The sequence below is a fragment of the Quercus robur genome, chromosome 2 (genome assembly GCF_932294415.1).
Source record: "Quercus robur chromosome 2, dhQueRobu3.1, whole genome shotgun sequence".
NCBI lineage: Eukaryota > Viridiplantae > Streptophyta > Magnoliopsida > Fagales > Fagaceae > Quercus > Quercus robur.
Window position 1 is genome coordinate 38,228,563 of NC_065535.1, and position 19,456 is coordinate 38,248,018.

At 34.3% G+C, this 19,456-nt stretch overlaps 1 protein-coding gene across 7 annotated transcripts in view; it reads right to left on the bottom strand.

Moving 5' to 3' along the window:
* Window positions 1-16,475, bottom strand: part of LOC126713607 (histone-lysine N-methyltransferase ASHH1) — a 42,541-nt gene extending 26,066 nt beyond the window's left edge. The window contains exons 1-4 of one of the 7 annotated variants that reach the window (XM_050413394.1): window positions 16,276-16,472; window positions 15,674-15,752; window positions 13,215-13,270; window positions 2,636-2,792 (exon numbers count right to left, since the gene is read on the bottom strand). In XM_050413394.1, the coding sequence (XP_050269351.1) occupies window positions 2,636-2,792; window positions 13,215-13,270; window positions 15,674-15,676 (216 nt within the window). In that variant the 5' untranslated portion in view covers window positions 15,677-15,752; window positions 16,276-16,472. Of the gene's footprint in view, window positions 1-2,635; window positions 2,793-13,214; window positions 13,301-15,673; window positions 15,753-16,275 lie in introns of those variants that run through there. The other 6 variants (XM_050413392.1, XM_050413397.1, XM_050413398.1 and 3 more) reach the window with 6 other exon arrangements.
* Between the last annotated feature and the right edge of the window lie 2,981 nt (window positions 16,476-19,456).

Sequence of the window (19,456 nt, forward strand, 5' to 3'; positions counted from 1 at the left end):
CACTTTGTATGAGTAGCAAAAGGCTACTGATATGGCAGATACAGTAAAAGATGTATTGTTGAGTTTGTATGATGCTTATACTTAAAATCCATTGGGGAGTAGTCCTGCTACTGCTGCTGCACAAGCACACGTTCAAAAACCAAGTGGATCAATGAAGAGAGACGATTCTAGTGTGGTTGTGGATGTGAGGGCAATGAGGATGATGGGATTTAAGAAGTACTTGAAAGGTATTGATTCTTCAGATAACAAATCAGAGGTTGATAAATACTTAGCAAAGATTTTGAAGATGTCTTTGGCTACAAACTATGATATATACTGTTGACCGTTTGTATTTAAATAAATATAGGTTATGTATTGGTTATTCACTAATCTTGTTTGTAAGGAATGGGTATGTGTATGGTATTTTTTATTTGGGATATGTACTGTTGTGGTTGTATTTTAATGAATAATAGAAGCAGGTTATGTAATTTTTTTTTTTTTTTTTTTTTTTTTAGCAAAAGCAAGTTATGTAAGATTAATTTCAAAAAGAAGTAGGTTATGAAATAGAAGCAGGTTGTGAAAAATTAATTTGTAATAAATTTGAAATGGAAGCAGATTAGAAGCAGATCCTGGTTCAGGACCTTCAGGTTGTATTTTAATGAAAAGCAGGTTATGAATAATTTCAAAAGGCCCAAAACATGTTTCTAAAGGACAAAATTTAGCTACAAATTTGGTTGTAGCTTTACTCAATATCTTTTTATTGGAGGTGAATTTTTAAAATCCACCATTGAATTACATTTTCTTCTTATAACCTCCATGCTTACAAAATTTTTAGAAAATTAAAGATTAATAGCTATGTTATCAATTAATTATTTAAATTACACGTTTTTGTAGTTTAAAATTATTCATAAAAAATAAAATCTAAAAGATCTCATAGTAAATAATATCTGATTGATAGAAAATTTGACATGTGTATTAGGAGTGTAAAAAACATGCAATTCAACGGATTAAATTTTCAAAATATACAGTAATGTTAATGATAATTGAGTAAGGTTGTAGCTTTTGACTACAACCAATTTTATAGCTAAACTTTGTCCTTCTAAAAAAGGCCCAATAACTAAAAGGCCTAATACTACAATTTTTTTTTTAAAAAATAAAAAAAGGCCCAAACAGCAACCAAGGCCCAACTAGCCCAAACAATTTTTTATTTTTTAAAAATTATGGGCAAAAACCGAAAACCGACCAAAACTGATATACCCCGAAACCAAATGATTTTCAACCATTTCAGCCGGTTTCAGTTGAGATTTTTAAAAACTGACCAATTTGGTTCAGCCCAAAAAACACTCAAAACCGACCAAACCGAACCAATTAAACCCCTACTTTCTTCCCTCCACCACCATCTCTCCGATCGCCTCCACCACAGCCAACAGAAAAGATTTGGGATTTTTCTGTCAGAACTTCTGCACTACCGATGGTTTCAACACAGAATGTGATGGTGGTTTGGGCTGCAAGTGTCTCAGGAGCAATAGCCTTTTGTAGATGAAATCCAAACCCCCTCCAACCACTACCCAACTTTCCTTCCGGCACCACAATGACACCACGATGAAGCCTTTCCAACAGCCATGAACAAGTTCTGAGATCATTACAAACCTGCCATGTGCATTGGTGCCCAATTGCAAAATAAAAACTTTATCACCATTAAAGGTTCGTGCAAAACTTCCAGGAGTTGCATTGGACATGAGATCCTCCACAATAGTTAACAAGCGTTTTGCACTCTCTTTTCCCATGAACACTAACTAAAGAGAATCCCTGTATCTCTCATATAAACGTAACGTGTAAAAAGTACCTCCCTCCTCAACCGAAAATTCGAAAGTTTTTGACTCAACAAAAAAGAAAAATACCTCCCATGACAACAGAGAAAAAGAACGAAAAACTTTGTGACTAATCCGAGGTAGCCAAGCCTCTAAGTTGTAGATGATGATTCTGACTCATCCCAGAGACTCTAGAAATCTAATCAAACAATACTTCCAATCAATAATGAAAAAAAGAAACTAAAAAGAAGTTTACTGAGAGTATTGACTGTCCTATCATTTCTAAGGCCTGGTGCTGATCTAGACAACCTAGGTTTTTTATCTTTTTATGTTCTTTTTGTTTCCCATACACATTCCCCTTTGAAAGTTCATTGTTCTGCGTTGGTAGGACCATATCCAAGCAAGCCCTCCCAGAACCTGACCACAACTAGGTAATGAACCTTTTATTCATTCGTACATGTATATTTATATATAAAAAAGAAATGTGTAAAATGTACATATTTATGTTTATATGTATATAACTTTTCTTGCTATATTTATGGTAGATAATGAATTTTTCTAATACATAGATAACACCTAGAACTATAAAAAAAATACACAACAAAATAAGAATGAAATTTCATATTCACAACAAAATTATATGAAATGGCAAATACAAATTCCTCCAAAAAATTAAACAGTCAACTCAAGATTCCAATCAAATTAATTGAAATTCATAATATGAAACTAAGGGCACAACTGCAACAAAAAGATTAATGAACGTTTAGAAACGGACATAAAAGAATAAAGGCAAGTGGAAAGGATGCAAACACACAGAGAGAGGAGCAGGAAATCCCATAATTTACCTGATTCTTGCAGCAAACACCACAAGGGCAGTAATTAGGAGTGCATTCTGTGCTGGTTAGTACATTCAAGCACCTCTCCCCACATGCACTATCAGGATCATTGGCATTATATTTGCATTCGCAAATAGCAATATCTTCCTCCTTTTGCTTCTTGTGCCTAGAAACAAGCAGAAAAAAAGTCAATATCGAAAAAGGATTTATACAGGCAAGTCATTAGATATCTTTACTTATAGAAAAAATCCTCTTTTTCAATAAGATATCTTTACTTATAGAAAAAATCATTTGAATAATAAATACTTATATATATATATATGGGTCAAGTTACACCTGAGAGTCCCCTAGTCTGTTTTTGCATAGCAAGTTTTTATTAGTGTTAGTGGCTTAGGAGACTTGTAATAGATGGCGTCTGTTATGTTTCTTGATGTGTTTTGATAAAATTTATGCTTGCTTAACAAAAAGAATCTAAAAAATCTTATCAAAAATTTTTTTCTACAAAATCCATTTAGAGTAGAGGTATGGGGAAGGACACCATATGCTCTGTTTGGACTACATCAAAAGACTAAGTACCCATTTAGCATCCCTTTCAAAAATGCACCTTTTTTGTTTTTTGATAAGTAATGGAAAATAGATTCTCTAAAAAATAGTCGCCAAAGTATATGGGGACTCTACGATTAATCACGTAAATTACATGAATCAATCAAGAATAAACCACAACGACTAACTATACAAAATTGACATCTAATCTAGCAAAGTTATAAGAAAAATAATTTGAGATCAGGAATAGTTTTCTCTGTATCTTCGAAGCTCCAATTGTTCCTCTCCCTTCATAAACACCACATCAAGCAATGTGGGGCAACCATCCACAAATGTCCATTCCAGTGAAGCCAAACAATGACCTTACCAACAAGCTAGCACCTCCACTGCAGTCTTCGACATGACCCAACAAACTCCAAATAAACCCAACGCCACAAAACACATTTATGTAGCAATAGGAAAATGAATTAGTAGATGGCCCGCTGATTCACCATTGTGTTTACACATATAACACCTGTTAAAGTGTTGGGTTTATGTTGATGTGATGGCCTAAGAGGCCCAACAATGTTGTAAGTCCATATTGGGCTAACCCTAGCTTCCATTCTCTATATATACCCGATTAAGGGTTCACTGCTAAGTTGCACCAACACGGACACGGCCACACGAGTACAGATACAGGGGTACAGCAATTTTTGAAAAATAAGGGTATGACACGGTATGAGTACGGCAATTAAATAATTAATTAAATTTTATATTTAGGCATATTTTTTAATATTTTTAGGCATAAAATACGTTTATATCTAGAATTTAAATTATGTAAGAACTACAAATAAGTAAACTAACACTCAAAGTAGTACAATAATACACATAAAATGTTTAGAGTACAAACCAAAAGTTTAAATAGGCTACATTCAAATACTAATAATAATACTAAAAATAATAGTCAAAATAATATTATAAATTATCTTCTTTTGGACTAATGGCATATCAATGACATCATGGCACTGACATATGGTACTCAATAGTTAAAATTTGAAATTGAAAGTTTGAAAGTGACTTTCACGTGGGGTTGGCAGAAGACACACAAAACAAAGATGAAATATAAAAAAAGTATTAGAAAAGTTAAAATGAACTAGACTAGAAGACAGAAGGCATCTGGGTGAGAGAGCGAAGAAAAAGAAAACGAAAAAGAAGCAGAAGAAGAAGAAGAAGAAAAAGAAGGAGAGAGGAGAAGCTCGCCAAAAACTAAGCTAACTGGCAACATGAAGGCGAAATGGTGGTGGCAACATCAACGTGTTGGCGCCGTGTCGGAGAAGCAAAAAACAAAAGAGACACCACTTAGACACCGGAGTCCGTTGAGTCTTACCGGTATCAGTGTCCGACACGTGTCAGACACCGGTACTTTGCCAAAAATGACGTGTCAGTGCAACCTAGGTTCACTGTAATCAATGACTTTGAGTACACAATAAAGAAGTAGCAACTAGGGCTTTATTCTATGGATGTAAGTCGTTGGCCAAACCACATAATCCCTTGTGTTCTTCTCTCTTTCTTGCTTCCGCTTCTCTATATTATTTTATTCTCTTCTTTAACATAGCATTAGAGTGGGAGGTCCTGAGTTTGATCTCTGTCTCCTCCACTCTACCCCCATTTAAATTCCCACGTGTTGGGACTCACATATTAAAAAGGTAGTTTTGGCCCACACGTGAAAAGAAGTGTTAGAAGTATGTGGTTAAATGATTAGATTTACCATATCCCAATAATTTAAGCTTTTGGGATAATCGGTAATTTAATATGGTATCAAAGCCAATGGTTGTTAGTGGTTGTTAGCTTGTGCAACCTTCATATCTAAGTTTGTTGGTTGTTCTCAATAGTTGTTGATTGGTTGTTGTTGTTGTGGTTATGGTTGTTGGTGATTGCAGTTGTTGGTTTTTGTTTTCCGCAGATTGGTTGTTGTTGCTGCTGATTTTTTTTTTTTTTTTTTTGATAGGTAATTAAAGATTTATTTCATAAAAAGGACATCATGTTCACGATGGTGAACACTCAGAACTTAAAACGAATACAAGTACCTCAAGAAGAGATACGAATAGAAAGAAGAAATTCAAAAATGGAAATACATTGTGTAAAACCCCAAATTCTACCCCATTGAAAAGAAAAAGAAAAAAAAAAACTAGTATAGCCTTCAAAAGATCTATTGATCTCACAATATCTTCAAAAGTACGATTATTACGCTCTCGCCAAATTAACCACATCAAACAAGCCGGAACCATATTCCAAATATTAGAGGAATGCTTCCCCGGCCAATTCCACCAGCCAAAAAGAAGGGAGGCTACTGTCTTCGACATCACCCACTGGATTACAAATATCAAAAAAACTTCACTCCACAAGGCATAAGCAAACTTACAATGGAATAGAAGATGATCCACAGTTTCCTCATCACAATGGCACATGCAACCCCAATTAACCAGTGGTAAATGCCTAAGAACCAAATTATCAATGGTAAGAATACTACCCCTAGCTACTGGTTGTTGTTGTTCTTGGCTTGTTGTCTTGTTGCCGTCACCAGTGGTTGTTGCCAGTGGCTTTCGTTGTTGTTGTCATTGGTGTTGTGGATCCAACCTATAGACACAAATCTGACCACAACCCAACTTGGTAGATCTCGGTGGTTGGCCTCTATTTTTGTTGTCGCCGGCATGTTCTAGAGTCGCCAGTGTTGGTTGTTGGTCAAAGTAGATATGGAAATCCCTTATTTGCCTGTTTGGTGGATTTTTGTTGTTTGGGTATAGGTTTTGGCTATCCCTTATCCATGATAAGGGTAACCTAACCCCCTATAAAACTTACGTTTGGTTTTGTTTGATAATTGAACAACTTCAGCCGATTCATCTCGTTTTTTTTTTTTTTTTTTGACGATTCAGCTTCAATTTTGGCCCGTTCACTTCGTTTTCAACCTCCTCGAGCAAGTTGGTAGTTGTGTGTTACAAGCTGGATCTATATGCTCCAGCATGAGGGGGAGTGTTAAAGTGTTGGATTTATGTTGATGTAATGGCCTAAGAGGCCTAATTATGTTGTAAGCCCATATTGGGCTAACCCTAGCTTCCATTCTCTATATATACCCTATTAAGGGTTCATTGTAGTCGTTGACATTGAGTATACAATAAAGATGTAGCCACTAGGGCTTTATCATGTGTACGTAACCCGTTGGCCGAACCACGTAATCCCTTGTGTTCTTCTTTCTTTCTTGCTTCCGCTTCTCTATATTATTTTATTCTCATCTTTAACAACACCAATCCAAAAGCCAAACATTTTTTCTTCGTAAATTTTCAATCGTCAAAATTTTCCACAAAGCTGCAGTCCAAACAAAGAAAGCAACTCTAAAAGGAATCTTGGGTTTCCATGTACTTTTCCAAGGAAAAGATTGATCCAAGTAAAACCCAATAGTAACCACTTACTGTAAATCTCTTTTTCTTCTCTAGTCTCCAACACAGTTTATCCTCCCCACTTCCTTTTACCGATGCCCATAGATCACATCCATGAAATTTGACAAAGTCTCCAACTCCTAATCCCATACCACTCAATTGAAATTTACATCCCAATGATGGACACCATTAGTGCATTGCATAAGATCTACCACACTTGTCTTCTTGTCATGGAAAATCCTAAATAACTTAGGAAAGCACATAGCAAGAGAGTTTTCCTCCACACCATCAATCTTGCCAAAATTTCACTCCAGAACCATCCCTTATATCATACTAGAGATAGCCGAACAGAGTAGGCCAGCCCCTTTAAATAAAATTCCATAAACTCATCCCATATGAACTAGACACTATGTTGGAACACCAGCCTCTCCAGGCACAACCATACTTCACCTTGTAGGTGCTTCCTAGGCCATAACACATCTTTCTCAAGTCCAAACCTCCACAACCACTTCCCCAATAATGCTTCATTAAGCGCCTTAAACTCCTAATAGCCAATCCACCAAATCCCAATTAGCCAGATGAAATTTGGTCTCATTCCCTAACCCTTCCCATAAGAAATTTTGCTAAAGCTGCTCAATCCAATTAGCCACATCAGCAAGAATAGGGAATATAGAGAGGAAAAAGGTAGGCAAATTGAAGAGAGTAAATTGAAGAAGAGAGACTCTACCTCGCTTCGACATGTATAGTCGTTTCCAACCTACTAGTCTATTTTCCACCTTTTCTAAAATTGGATTTCATATTGCCTTCTCCTTGAATATAGCACCTAAGGGGAGGCCTAAATATTTCATAGAAAGTGATCTACATTTACAGCCTAAAACATCCACCAACAGGTCTATATTAGGAACCTCACCCACAAGTACCAATTCAAACTTGGAACAATTTAATTAAACCTGACACTGCCTCGAACCAAAGAAGCACCAATCAAATAACCAATAGCTGATCAAGATCAACGTCACAAAGGAGCAAAGTATCATCAACAAAGATTAGATGAGATATCATCAAAGTATTCCCCTCCAAATTACCTACCCTGAAACCTAACAAACGACCATCACGAAAAGCTTTATCCAACATTCTACTAAAGACATCCATGACTAAGGCAAACAGCAAAGGAAACAAATGATCACCTTGTCTTAATTCCTTGGAATTCCGAAAAAGAAAAACCACAAAAAAAGCCATTAATAAGGGTGGAGAATCAAACTGTAGAAAAACAAAAATAGTCAAATGCCTTCTCCACATCCAACTTACATAATAATCTAGGCAAACCAGCCTTCAATCTACCATCAAGGCATTCATTAACAATTAACACAGAGTCAAAAATCTGTCTGTTCAAGACAAAAGCATTTTGAGATGCTAAGATGATGGCTCCAAGCACCACTCGTAACCGATTAGCTAGTACCTTTGCAATAATTTTATGAACATCCCCAATCAGACTTATAGGACGAAAATCCTTCAGCTCCACTGCCTTAGATTTTTTTGGAATGAGAGTAAATAAAGTTGGATTTAAGCTTTTTTCTTACTGACCTTCATCATAGAAGTACTAAAACACTACCATAAGATCAGATTTGATAACATCCCAAAAAGTCTGAAAAAAAAGGCCATTGGGAAACCGCCAGGCTAGGTACCTTATCCCCATTATAATCCCTAATGACTCCATGGATCTCTGCTTCCTCAAAAGGACTCTCCAACCACCCAGCCTTATCCTCTGATATCCTGGGAAACTTCAAGACATCTGGAAAGGCCTATTGACCCGCTGCTTAGTATATAAGGACTAATAAAATTGAATGATGCTCTCAGCAATCCTTTCCTGATTGGAAGATAACACCCCATCAACCAATAGACTCTCAATGCTTCTTCTATTAGAATTGGCCATACGAAGCAATAATTTTGTATTATTGTCCCCCTCCCTTAGCCAAAGGACCCTAGACTTTTGTCTCCAACTGATTTCTTCTACCAACATGGTCTTCTCAATTTCAATGCAAAGCTTGTCCTTTTCTAATTTCTCCACACCAAATCTAAATGGGATTCGACCCTTATGATGCTTTCCACTCTCCAAAAAGAAGTGGAAAGTGATCTTCGAGAACTGTAGGAAAACTTCTTTGGATGGTATTAGGAAAGTGCTCCTCCCAATGATGCGAAAAACCTATCTATTCTCAACCCTAAAGAAGAATTAAACCATGTGTATTAACCACCCTTTAAGGGAATGTCTACTAAACCGTACATGGAAATGAAATTTGAAAAGTCATGCATGGCCTGAGAAAAATATTCACCCTCCAACCTCTCTAATGGGAATTGAAATATGTTAAAATCTCCTCCCACACACCACAGTATATTCCACAAACTATAAATCCCTGCCAATTTCCTCCATAACAACTCTAGTTCCCTGTCCAAATTAGGACTATAAACCCCAATGAAAGCCCACTCAAAATGATCTTCCACATTTTTAAATCAACAAGATACTGGAAAATCCCCCACTGCTTTCTTCACTTTTTCTACTACTCATCTATTCCATATGATCAAAATTCCACCTATAGCACCCTCCCAAACCCAAGTACAACCAATCCACATATTGGCAACCCCATAAACTTCTCACTAGACCTCTGATAATACACTCCAATTCAATCTCTTGCAAACAGATGATATATGCCCTCCAAGATCGGATCAGATTCCATATTTGGAGTCCCTTGTCCCTCTCACTCAAGCCTCTAACATTCCAAGATAAAATCTTTAGGTTCATTGGTGAACAACCAAAGCCCTATCCCTACCGCTAGTTCGACTCTGTGGAGGAAGCATAATAGTTAATAGAGCTGAAAAGGTTTCTCAATTCCCTTAGCCCTTGTACCCTAGCCCTTGTAAGTTGCTTTTGGGCGCTTTCCTCAGCTACTCTCTATTTTATCTTAGCTTCAATGTACAGTTGTTTTAAGCCTCACTTTTTTCAATGTACAGCTTTTTTAAACATCCAATTTTCAAAAAGCTAAAAAAAATAAATAAATAAGTTGTACTAAATGGACATTTAGACTAAAGACTATGATAATTGTTCGAAAAGGAACTATGGTGATGCTTCCGTAATTGACAAGCTTCATTTAAACTAGACACATGACTAAATGAAGGAATTGCTAACTTGAGTTTGGCCAAGAACAAGTGACCCAAACGAAAATGCATTTAGGAAGAACAGATGGTAGCACTCCATACTAATGAAATGAGGGAGAGAGAGCTATCAGCTTTGACGCAACACATATCCCTAAAATGCATGGAATCACTCACAACCATGATGCTACACAGATCTTTTAGGTGGGAACAGAAATTACATTTTGAAAATCCAAATAGAGGTAGAAAGGTTAAAGGAGACAATTCACCAAGAAAGAACTAGCTATAGGTAGAGATCAAATAAAATCATCCACACTAAACTCACACCATGGAACTTATAACATCAAGTTTTGAATCATCTTTGTACCATACTTCTCTTGAAAGCTCCAAGGTATTAGATTTTTTTCCCCTCTGGGATAAGTACAAATTTTATTTCTAAAGGAGGTGTTATGAAGCCATGGAAGATTAATTTGCTATTACTTTGCAAATTCACCTATTCAAGAATTATTTTATTGGGTCCTCTTGTGAAGTCCAATTAAAGTGAAAGTCATGTCATTTTAATATTCTGAGTCTTTTAGGATTAAAAAAAAAGTTTTTAATTTGGGTTTTGTTTTATTAGTTATGGTCAATTTTATATTCAGGGGCAAATCTGTAAATTCTGCAATTCCTACAAATTAAAGAGTTTTGGTAATTTAGTTGAGTCTAGGATCTTCTAGGGTATTCTAAGTATCTTAGGTTTATTTTATGTGGGTCCAAGTTAGGTTTTTTTTTTTTTTTGGATAAGTAAGATATATTGATATCAAAAGAGAAACACCCTAGTACACAGGGAGTGAACAAGGAGACAACAAATCAAAAACAAAAATTGCAAGAATCTAGGAAATCAATAAAAGAAGGGAAAGATTTGTTTTGCAAAGCAAACAACCAATCCAACAAAGTTCTAAAAAAGAAAAGCTTAAGGTCCGGAATAGATCTCTCAATATCTTCAAAACAACGACTATTTCTCTCCCTCCAATGACATCACATTAAGCCATGAGGAACGATGGACCATATATAACCATTTCGATGACAACCAAAGCTACCTTGCCAACACCCTATCAGCCCCAAAACAGTATGAGGCACAACCCAAGATACTCCAAATAAACCCAAAACCATAGACCATAGATCCATGGCAACGGGTCAGTGAAGGAAGAGATGGTCAACCGATTCACCATTACTCTTGCACATGTAGCACCAATCCAAAATCCACACCTTCTTTTTTCGCAAATTATCAATCGTCAAGCATTTCCCTAAGGCAGCAGACCATACAAAGAAAGCTACTCTAGAGGGAATCTTCTGCTTCCAAATACTTCTCCAAGGAAAACCGAAGATAGTAGGACCAACTAAAATTCTATAATAATCTTTCACCAAGAACCCCTTATCTTTGCTAGGAATCCAACACATCTTATCCTCACCAAACCCCCTTATTGAAGAACTGTATATGGTTTCCATGAAACTTGACAAAGCCTGTAATTCCCAAACATGCACATTCCTAAAGAAACTCACATCCCAAAAAAGGACTCCATTGGGGGATTTCATAAGCTCAGCCATACTAGCCTCCTTATTCCTGCAAAATCTGAACAGGTCAGGGTAGCTAACTACAAGAGGTGTCTCTCCACACCAACGGTCTTGCCAAAACTTCACCCTGGACCCATCACCAATATCATATAGAATATGGCGAGAGAAAGAAGGCCATCCCTAACTGATACTCTTCCATAAACCAACACCGTAAGAACCATTAACAGATCTGGTACACCATCCCCCCACAAACATCCATATTTCAACTCTATCACTTGTCTCCAAAGGGCATCCTTCTCAATCCCAAATCTCCATAACCACTTCCCAAGTAGAGCTATATTGAAAAGTCTTATCTTCCTTATCCCTAATCCACCCGAAGAAATAGGAGCACATACAGTAGCCCATTTAACCAAATGAATTTTAGGTTCATCACCAAAACCGCCCCATAAGAAATTCCGCTAAAGCTTCTCAATACGGTTAGCCACACTAGCCGGTATAGGAAATAGAGATAGAAAGTAAGTGGGTAAATTAGAAAGGGTGCTTTTGATTAGAGTGACTCTACCTCCCTTTGATAAATACAAGCGTTTTCAACCCGCCAATTTCCTTTCCATTTTCTCCAAAATCGGATTCCATATAGTCTTATCCTTGAAATTAGCACTCAGAGGAAGACCCAGATATTTCATTGGCAGAGAGCCCTGCTTGTAGCCAAGGACATTTAGCAATAAATCAATATTATGCACTACTCCAACCGGAACCAATTCAGACTTGCCCAGATTAATCTTTAGCCCCGACACCACCTCAAACCAAATAAGAATCATATGAAGAATCAAAATCTGGTCTAGATCAACATCACAAAAAATAAGAGTGTCATCCGCAAAAAGGAGATGAGACACTGCCAAGGATCTTCCCTCCGAGTTACCCACACTAAATCCTGACAAGCGGCCTTCATAAACTACCTTATCCAACATTCTTCCCAAAGCTTCCATCACCAACACAAACAACAAAGGAGACAACGGGTCACCTTTTTTTTACTAGTCAAACTAGTAGTCCTATTACTAGTAGGAATCCTATTACTATTAGTACAAGAGTCTTTATAATATATTTGTGCTCAATGTATCAAAAGGTAGATTGAGTTGATTAATAAAATTGAGTGTTTTAAGTAATAGGAATTTTAATTGGCTTTTGTTGGTTCATTCTCCTTCTCTTTTCTTTCTTTCTTCTCTTCTTTCTTTATAAAGTTACTGTTCACACAGCCCCTAAACAGCCCTATCTTCTCTCTAATTATTCTTCTTTCCTAACCCTAAACCCACCATGAACAAACTTAGACAAATTCAGTAATTTGTCCTACATCAAGGTACAACCCTAGTACATAGAAAATATATAAAAATAAATAGAGCCATGAGAAAACACTCATATTTGTTTCAAATCATTACTGGATATATATATATATATATATTTGGAGGGAACGTTGTCGGCGGACTTTTGAGGACATGGACAAATCTGATGACCAGTTGCTTGCTTCATTTAGCGGTTCTCTTTTTGATTGGTCTCAGGCTTGGGAACTCACATCTAGTGATTTTTATCCCTGTGTTCCTTAGCTCTCTCTTTATAATTAATTTTCTTTTTTATTTTTCATTTTTCTCTTTTTTGTACTCTTTGGTTTGCTTTATGCTTTTCTTGCATGAAGCAGTTTTTTGAATATAAAACTTTCTTACTTATCAAAAAAAAAAAAATTATATATATAAATTCTTTACTTTCATGTTATCCTCACAAGCGAAGCATCATACATATAGAGATATTTGTGCTTCACTTGTGAAGAGATAACCTGTAAGAAAAGAATTGGTCAACGAGATATTTTCAACAAAGAAAAACTTTAAGAGAAAAAGAGCGTAGATAACAACAATGACCAAAACAAAATGATTGAGAAATCTTACTTTCGGTATGAGAAATCATTTTGATTGATATGTATGTATTCTGGTAGTTCTTCAATCTGTTGATCCTTCATACAAAGCATTGTCATGTTACACATAATTTCTCAAAATATGCTACGAATAAAAAGAAAATCTAATATCTTGTGAAGTTAATTTCAGAGAGCACGAATGATAATAAAATAAATAAAAAGATGTACAAAGAAATCATTTTGATTAATATGTATGTATTCTGGTAGTTCTTCAATCTGTTGATCCTTCATACAAACATTGTCATGTTACGCATAATTTCTCAAAATATGCTACAAATAAAAAGAAAAATTAATATCTTATGACGTTAATTTCAAGAGCATGAACGATAATAACACAAATAAAAAGATATAAAGACTAAAATTAAGTTCAAAGATAGTCACAAACAATAGAAAATCATCCTTGCTTCCGAGAAATAAAATAGACAACCATCCTTGAATCCCCATAAACAAAAATGTATGAACCTATAACCTAAATTATCTTAACTTATAATCCTGATGTGTATTACCTTGCATATGAAAGGGAACTGTGCGTACTCCTTACTCATGATCACAGATCCATCTGGTATCTTGACTTCTAGCTTTTGTCATCTGGTCATGGGTGGTTGAGCTCCAGTCATGATGGAAGGGTCCAAGAATTTGAGTACTTCCGGTGTCAATCAACAGTTCCACCTAATGCCTTTTAATATGCCCCAAAAGGCTCATGGTTATAGGATTAGAACTTCCTATCAAGGCATATAAGGAAATTCTAGCAACTCCATAGTGTTTTTTACTCCTTCCTGCAGATTTTCAATCCCTTATTCATCCAATTCTTCCAGGTGAACTTCCCGTTTTTCTTCTTGGAATAGCTGCAATCCATCCATTCAAAACAACTCAGGTTTTGCACAATCCCTTCTCATCATAGTAGTAGCATAACCCCTTCTTTCTTATTTCTTCCATTTGAGCTGGAGAAATTTTTATACTGAAATTCTTGGTTTCTTATCAATCTTTGGCAGGCCTAAATGGAAGGCCTACCCCTTGTTCAGTTAATGGCTTCACTGTCATTCTATTGCTCAGGATATACTCTTCTTGAATCTTGCCCAGCCCAAAAGTTGTGTTCAAGGATGTGGGGTTAAAATTATAACTGCTAATCTCATCTCTCAACTCACTCAAACAACAAATTAGTTTGTGCTTTTCATATAAGCCTTTCAGCCTATTGGACAGACTCAAATTGAGCCTTGCATACTACTACAGTAGATGTTTGTCTGAGTCTTGTGGAGGCTCCCATTGGATTATCATAGGAAGTAAGGTCAAATATAGTCTGTAATGCTCCCACGAAGGCTTCCCAAGTAGTGATAACTCATGATTCTTATGCATCTTAAAACCACACTAAGGCTTCAAATTTCCATGTGCAACATTAGAATTTTTTGATGGGCAGGAGTATTATAGTAGTTGAAGTATCGATTTGCATTGTATATATAAATAGAAGGATTTTTCCCTCCAAATTTGGAAAATCCTAGTTTCATTGCCTTATGATGATGCCTCTATTGCCTGTTGGTGCCTCTATTTCCTCATTGAGTTCTTGACCCCCGTTTTGAGTTTCAGTTAGGGATTTTAAGACTCTCTATAAGATAGTTAATCTGCTGTATTAGCCCTTCTAGGACCTTTTGTTAATAATCTTGCTGTTACTCCATGCAAACAATGGATTCAGTTAACTGAGAAAATTAAGTTCCTTCATCCATTCCAGGTTGATGCTCTGATACCAAATGTAATGTTTAAATTGTAGATTTGTGTCAGGTGGAATCTAATTGATTAAAGGATTAACTTAGATGAGGTAGTCACCCTTAAAGGAGAAGAGAATGAGAGGAAGTAGAGAGAAGAAGTTTATGATTGGTTTCTTAATGATATTCCTCACTTATGCCAAGTATTAATATAGGCTGGTCTTGAGGTCAGTTGGTTCGTGTAACTAATTTGAATGTAACAACTAACTCATTAACAACTCCTAAACATAATCAACTCCCAACCAACTAAATGTAACAAAGGCTTGACAATGTCATAAACTTTTAATTGCATACACAAACAATTAGAAGTACAATTGAAAATACACTCTGGTTCATTCCATTTTACTACCGGGCTCTGTTACTTCTTGAAAGTTGAAAATTGAAACAGACCATCAATGTGTCAAACATGATTCACAAAAGTTTGTGATGGGCAACAGAAATTCCTCAGGGTTCCCCTTCCATGTATGAAAACGCACAATACTATATGCTAAAATTATGCCCATACCCCATATTCACAAGCTAAACCCGGATAGCTTAAGACTAACAAACTCACACACAGCATTTTCCAACTAAATTAAGGGGAATAAAAGTGTTTTTTTTTTTTTAACTAGAAATAAAATTATGTGAAATTTGAACAAAGTTACAATCATATAATGAAAAGGAGGAACATAAATACCATATCATGAAGATTCTATACAAAATTTTTTGAGAAAATGCAGAACTCCGGGCCCTTCAATGAATGCCTTGCCTGCCACCTGAAAACCAAGAAACACAAATTATTTGAACTTCACATAAATCATACACTTTTGATTATCCAATTAAGGAGAAGATATAAATGAGAGAAATTTTAAATAACATATGATGCTTGCAATTATTTCAAGTTAAAAGAAAATTTTAGTTTGAATAGACAATTGAAAATTTAGCAACAATACAAACAAAAACTGAAAATACTTGAATAATGTAGCAGTCATATCCAGCACAAAAATTATACAATTATTATAGGTTTCATAAAATAATCTCAAAAGGGACAATTATAGTCAAAACAAAGCTCAAGTGCCAAGCAATAATCAATTTATACATATATGTGTAAACACACACACCAACTAAATTTATTATTAAGTAAAAAAAACTCTCGCTCTGGGTCAGTTTATAAAGTCATAAAAATTTTCTCCTTTTCCTAGTTTTCAAAACCCAACAACGCAAACAAAAGAAAAAGAGAATTTCAATGTATTCAAATAATTTCTCTTCTCTGAATTTTAGATTCTTAGGGGTACTTACCCAAAACAATTTCTTGTTTTCAATGTGTACGCGCAAAGGAGATCGGTATATAAGATTTTGTGGCGGCCAATGACGAGTACTTGAGCAGCGGCGAGATAGAGAAGAGTGAGAGTCGATGGTACTCGTTGAGAGGGAGAGAGGGAGGTGCAAATGTGCTATAGAGACGAACAGAGAGAGATAAAAAGAATTAAAGCGTACAGAAAAATTTTAAATTATTTTGATGAATAGTAGCTTTAAAATTACTTTTTAGCTCTGTTTTGATAAATTTGTGCGCAAACATAGGGTGTGTTTGGATAGAACTTATTTTGCTGAAACTGAAAACTGAAAACACTGTAGCAAAATAATTTTTAAATGTGTGAATAGTGCTGTGGGACCAATTTTTAATGAAAAAATTGATAGGCTGGGTTTGGATCCACGTCCAAGTTTTGCGTTTTGCGTTTTGCATTTTTTTTTTTTTTTTTTTTCTACACACGTTTCAGGGTTTACTGTTGCGCTCTGTTTAGCCCTGTTTTTTTTACTTTTCTGTCAATCAGTGGGTCCATGCACTGTTTATGGACCCACAAATTTCATTTTTTATCAATTTTTTCATTAAAAATTGGTCCCACAGCACTATTCACACATTTAAAAATTATTTTGCTACAGTGTTTTCAGTTTTCAGTTTTCAGTTTCAGCAAAATAAGTTCTATCCAAACACACCCATAGTTTTCTATATTTTTAGTGTTTTGTAACATTAAAAAAAATTAGTAAAAAAATATGAATTATTTTTAGAAATTATTTACCTAAAAATAAGTTGTTTTTCACTAATTTTTTTTAGAAAAAATTCTATTTCACAGCAAACTAAACAAGTAAAGTTAAAAAATTATTTTTCAACTTATTTAAGATTGTTATCAAACATAAGAAAATGAGATAATTTTATAAAAAATAATTTTTAGAAAATAACTTATTTTCTAGAAAACATCATCGCTGAAACAAACAGTGCGACAAATCCTAGACAATTAAATTGTAACTTATTTTTGTTCAACAAAAAAAAAAATTGTAACTTGTTCTAATTTAAACTAACCTTTAAAAAACTATATTAAAAATAAAAAATAAAAACTAACCTTTAAAATTACTTTTTTTACCTAATATTAACAGTCAATAACAACCTATTACCTAAAATTTGATTTGAAAATGTTATGTAAATAACATTTCTCTTTCGCACTTGCAATGAGGCTCTTTTTTTCTTTTCTTTTTTTGGTTTAATGTCATAATTTTGCGTTCATTCCAATATTTTGATTATAATACTAAGTGGTTTTTCCAAATAATAACTATATGCATTAAGGGAGTTGAGATGTGTATAGTGGTTACGCACATAAAAATCCTTTATTTTGAGACAATGATAATTACTTTAGAAAAAGTGTTTAAATTTGAATTTGTTTATTATTAGTGAGGTTATAGGGGAAGAGATTTTTAAGAACCTAAAATATAGGATTTTAAAAATGAGTAAATTGTGGAGTTTAGTGACGGGTGTGAGATATATCTAAATAGAGGGTGTGCTAATTTTAGGAAAAAAGTTTGTATTTGTCTAGTGGAAAGATAAAAAGGGAGATTTTTCATTTTTGAATTTTGTTTAATTACAATTTTAACCGCATTTTATTTTTTATTTTTTTAGGAATAACGACTTTCTAATTAAATTAAGGGTATTTTTGACATTTTATGAAGTAATAACTAACTTTCTGAATCTCTTAATATATAGAGATACTATGATACTTTAGGATGGCGTTTGGTATGGGGAATCCACATTACTCCTAGCATCCAGATTACTATGAATGTGACGTCTTGTAATCTGAATGCCTAGGAATGTAACTATTCCTATATTTGGTTTAATTAGGAATCTAATAAGATTCCTAAGAATGTGAGATTATAATATTTAATTTATTTATAAGAATCTTAAATGAATTATTTATTTTTCTCATTCTATCCTTAAATTTATAAATCCAATATCAAGATATTTTTATTTTTCAAATCTTCTTCTAAATAAATAATGACAAACAAAATATAAACTATAAATTATGACAAATTCATTAAAACTATAGTCTAACATTTCAAAATGACAAGTATAATACAAAAATAACTATTTAAATTCTTATTCTTTATTCTTAATAATAATTTTAAAAAACTTAATCCATAACAAACCAACCTGATAACGTTTCGATCTATACGACCATAGAAGTAGCAATAAAAATAAAAGTAGTTCATCAATAATTAAACAAATGTGATCTATTACATATATAATATATTCACCCCTACATCTATGAGCACTTGAATAACGGTCATGCCTAATGTCCTAAGCAATGATTAAAAATAATCACATTTACGAGTATCAGCCGTAAGCAATTCTTCAGCTTTGATTATTTCTAATATAGAAAGTCATTCAATTTTCAATAGCTCATTAAATACTTTCATTCTTCTCTCAGTTTCCTCTAACTCAATTTTAAAGCAAGATGCAATGGTGGCCATAAACACAAGAATTGAGATAATAATAGATACATTAACAAATTTTCATGAAAATAGATCTATTAATAATTTGTTGAGCAACACACACACAATAGTAAAAGGGAATACCTGGCAAAAATGGAGGGTCCCTTCAAACTTTTTTTTTTTTCCCACACGTGAAACTTGAATAGAATTTTGTTAATGAATATATCAACAGAGTTGTCTATCCTATTGTTTTGGCGGGAAGAGATAAAGACAAAGGAAGAGATATTGATGATTTGTTTTATGTTTTATCTCCATTGCTTAAATAATAAAGAAAAATTGTTAAAATTGTCAATTTATAAAAAATACAATTTACTTTAAACTTGAGAATCTGGATATCCATCAATTTTAAAATGGAAATCAACATCTTACAAAAAGGGGGTTGAGGGGGAATCAGGTTCTCCTGGCATCTAATTCCCTAGTTTGATTTGCAACCAAATATGAGAACCTTTAAATATTTCTGAAAATCCTAAAACATTACCTCATTCCAAACAACACGTATGGGTAGTATTTATGTTATTGTTATTGCTACCAAGGCAAACGAAGAGAATAAAAATATAACAACTCTGAATTATGATGAATAAAAATTAATATTTAAGAGGAAAAAATAAAAGGACCTCTAAGCATTCTCACGTACAGGATTAAACGAAAGAAACATAAATTT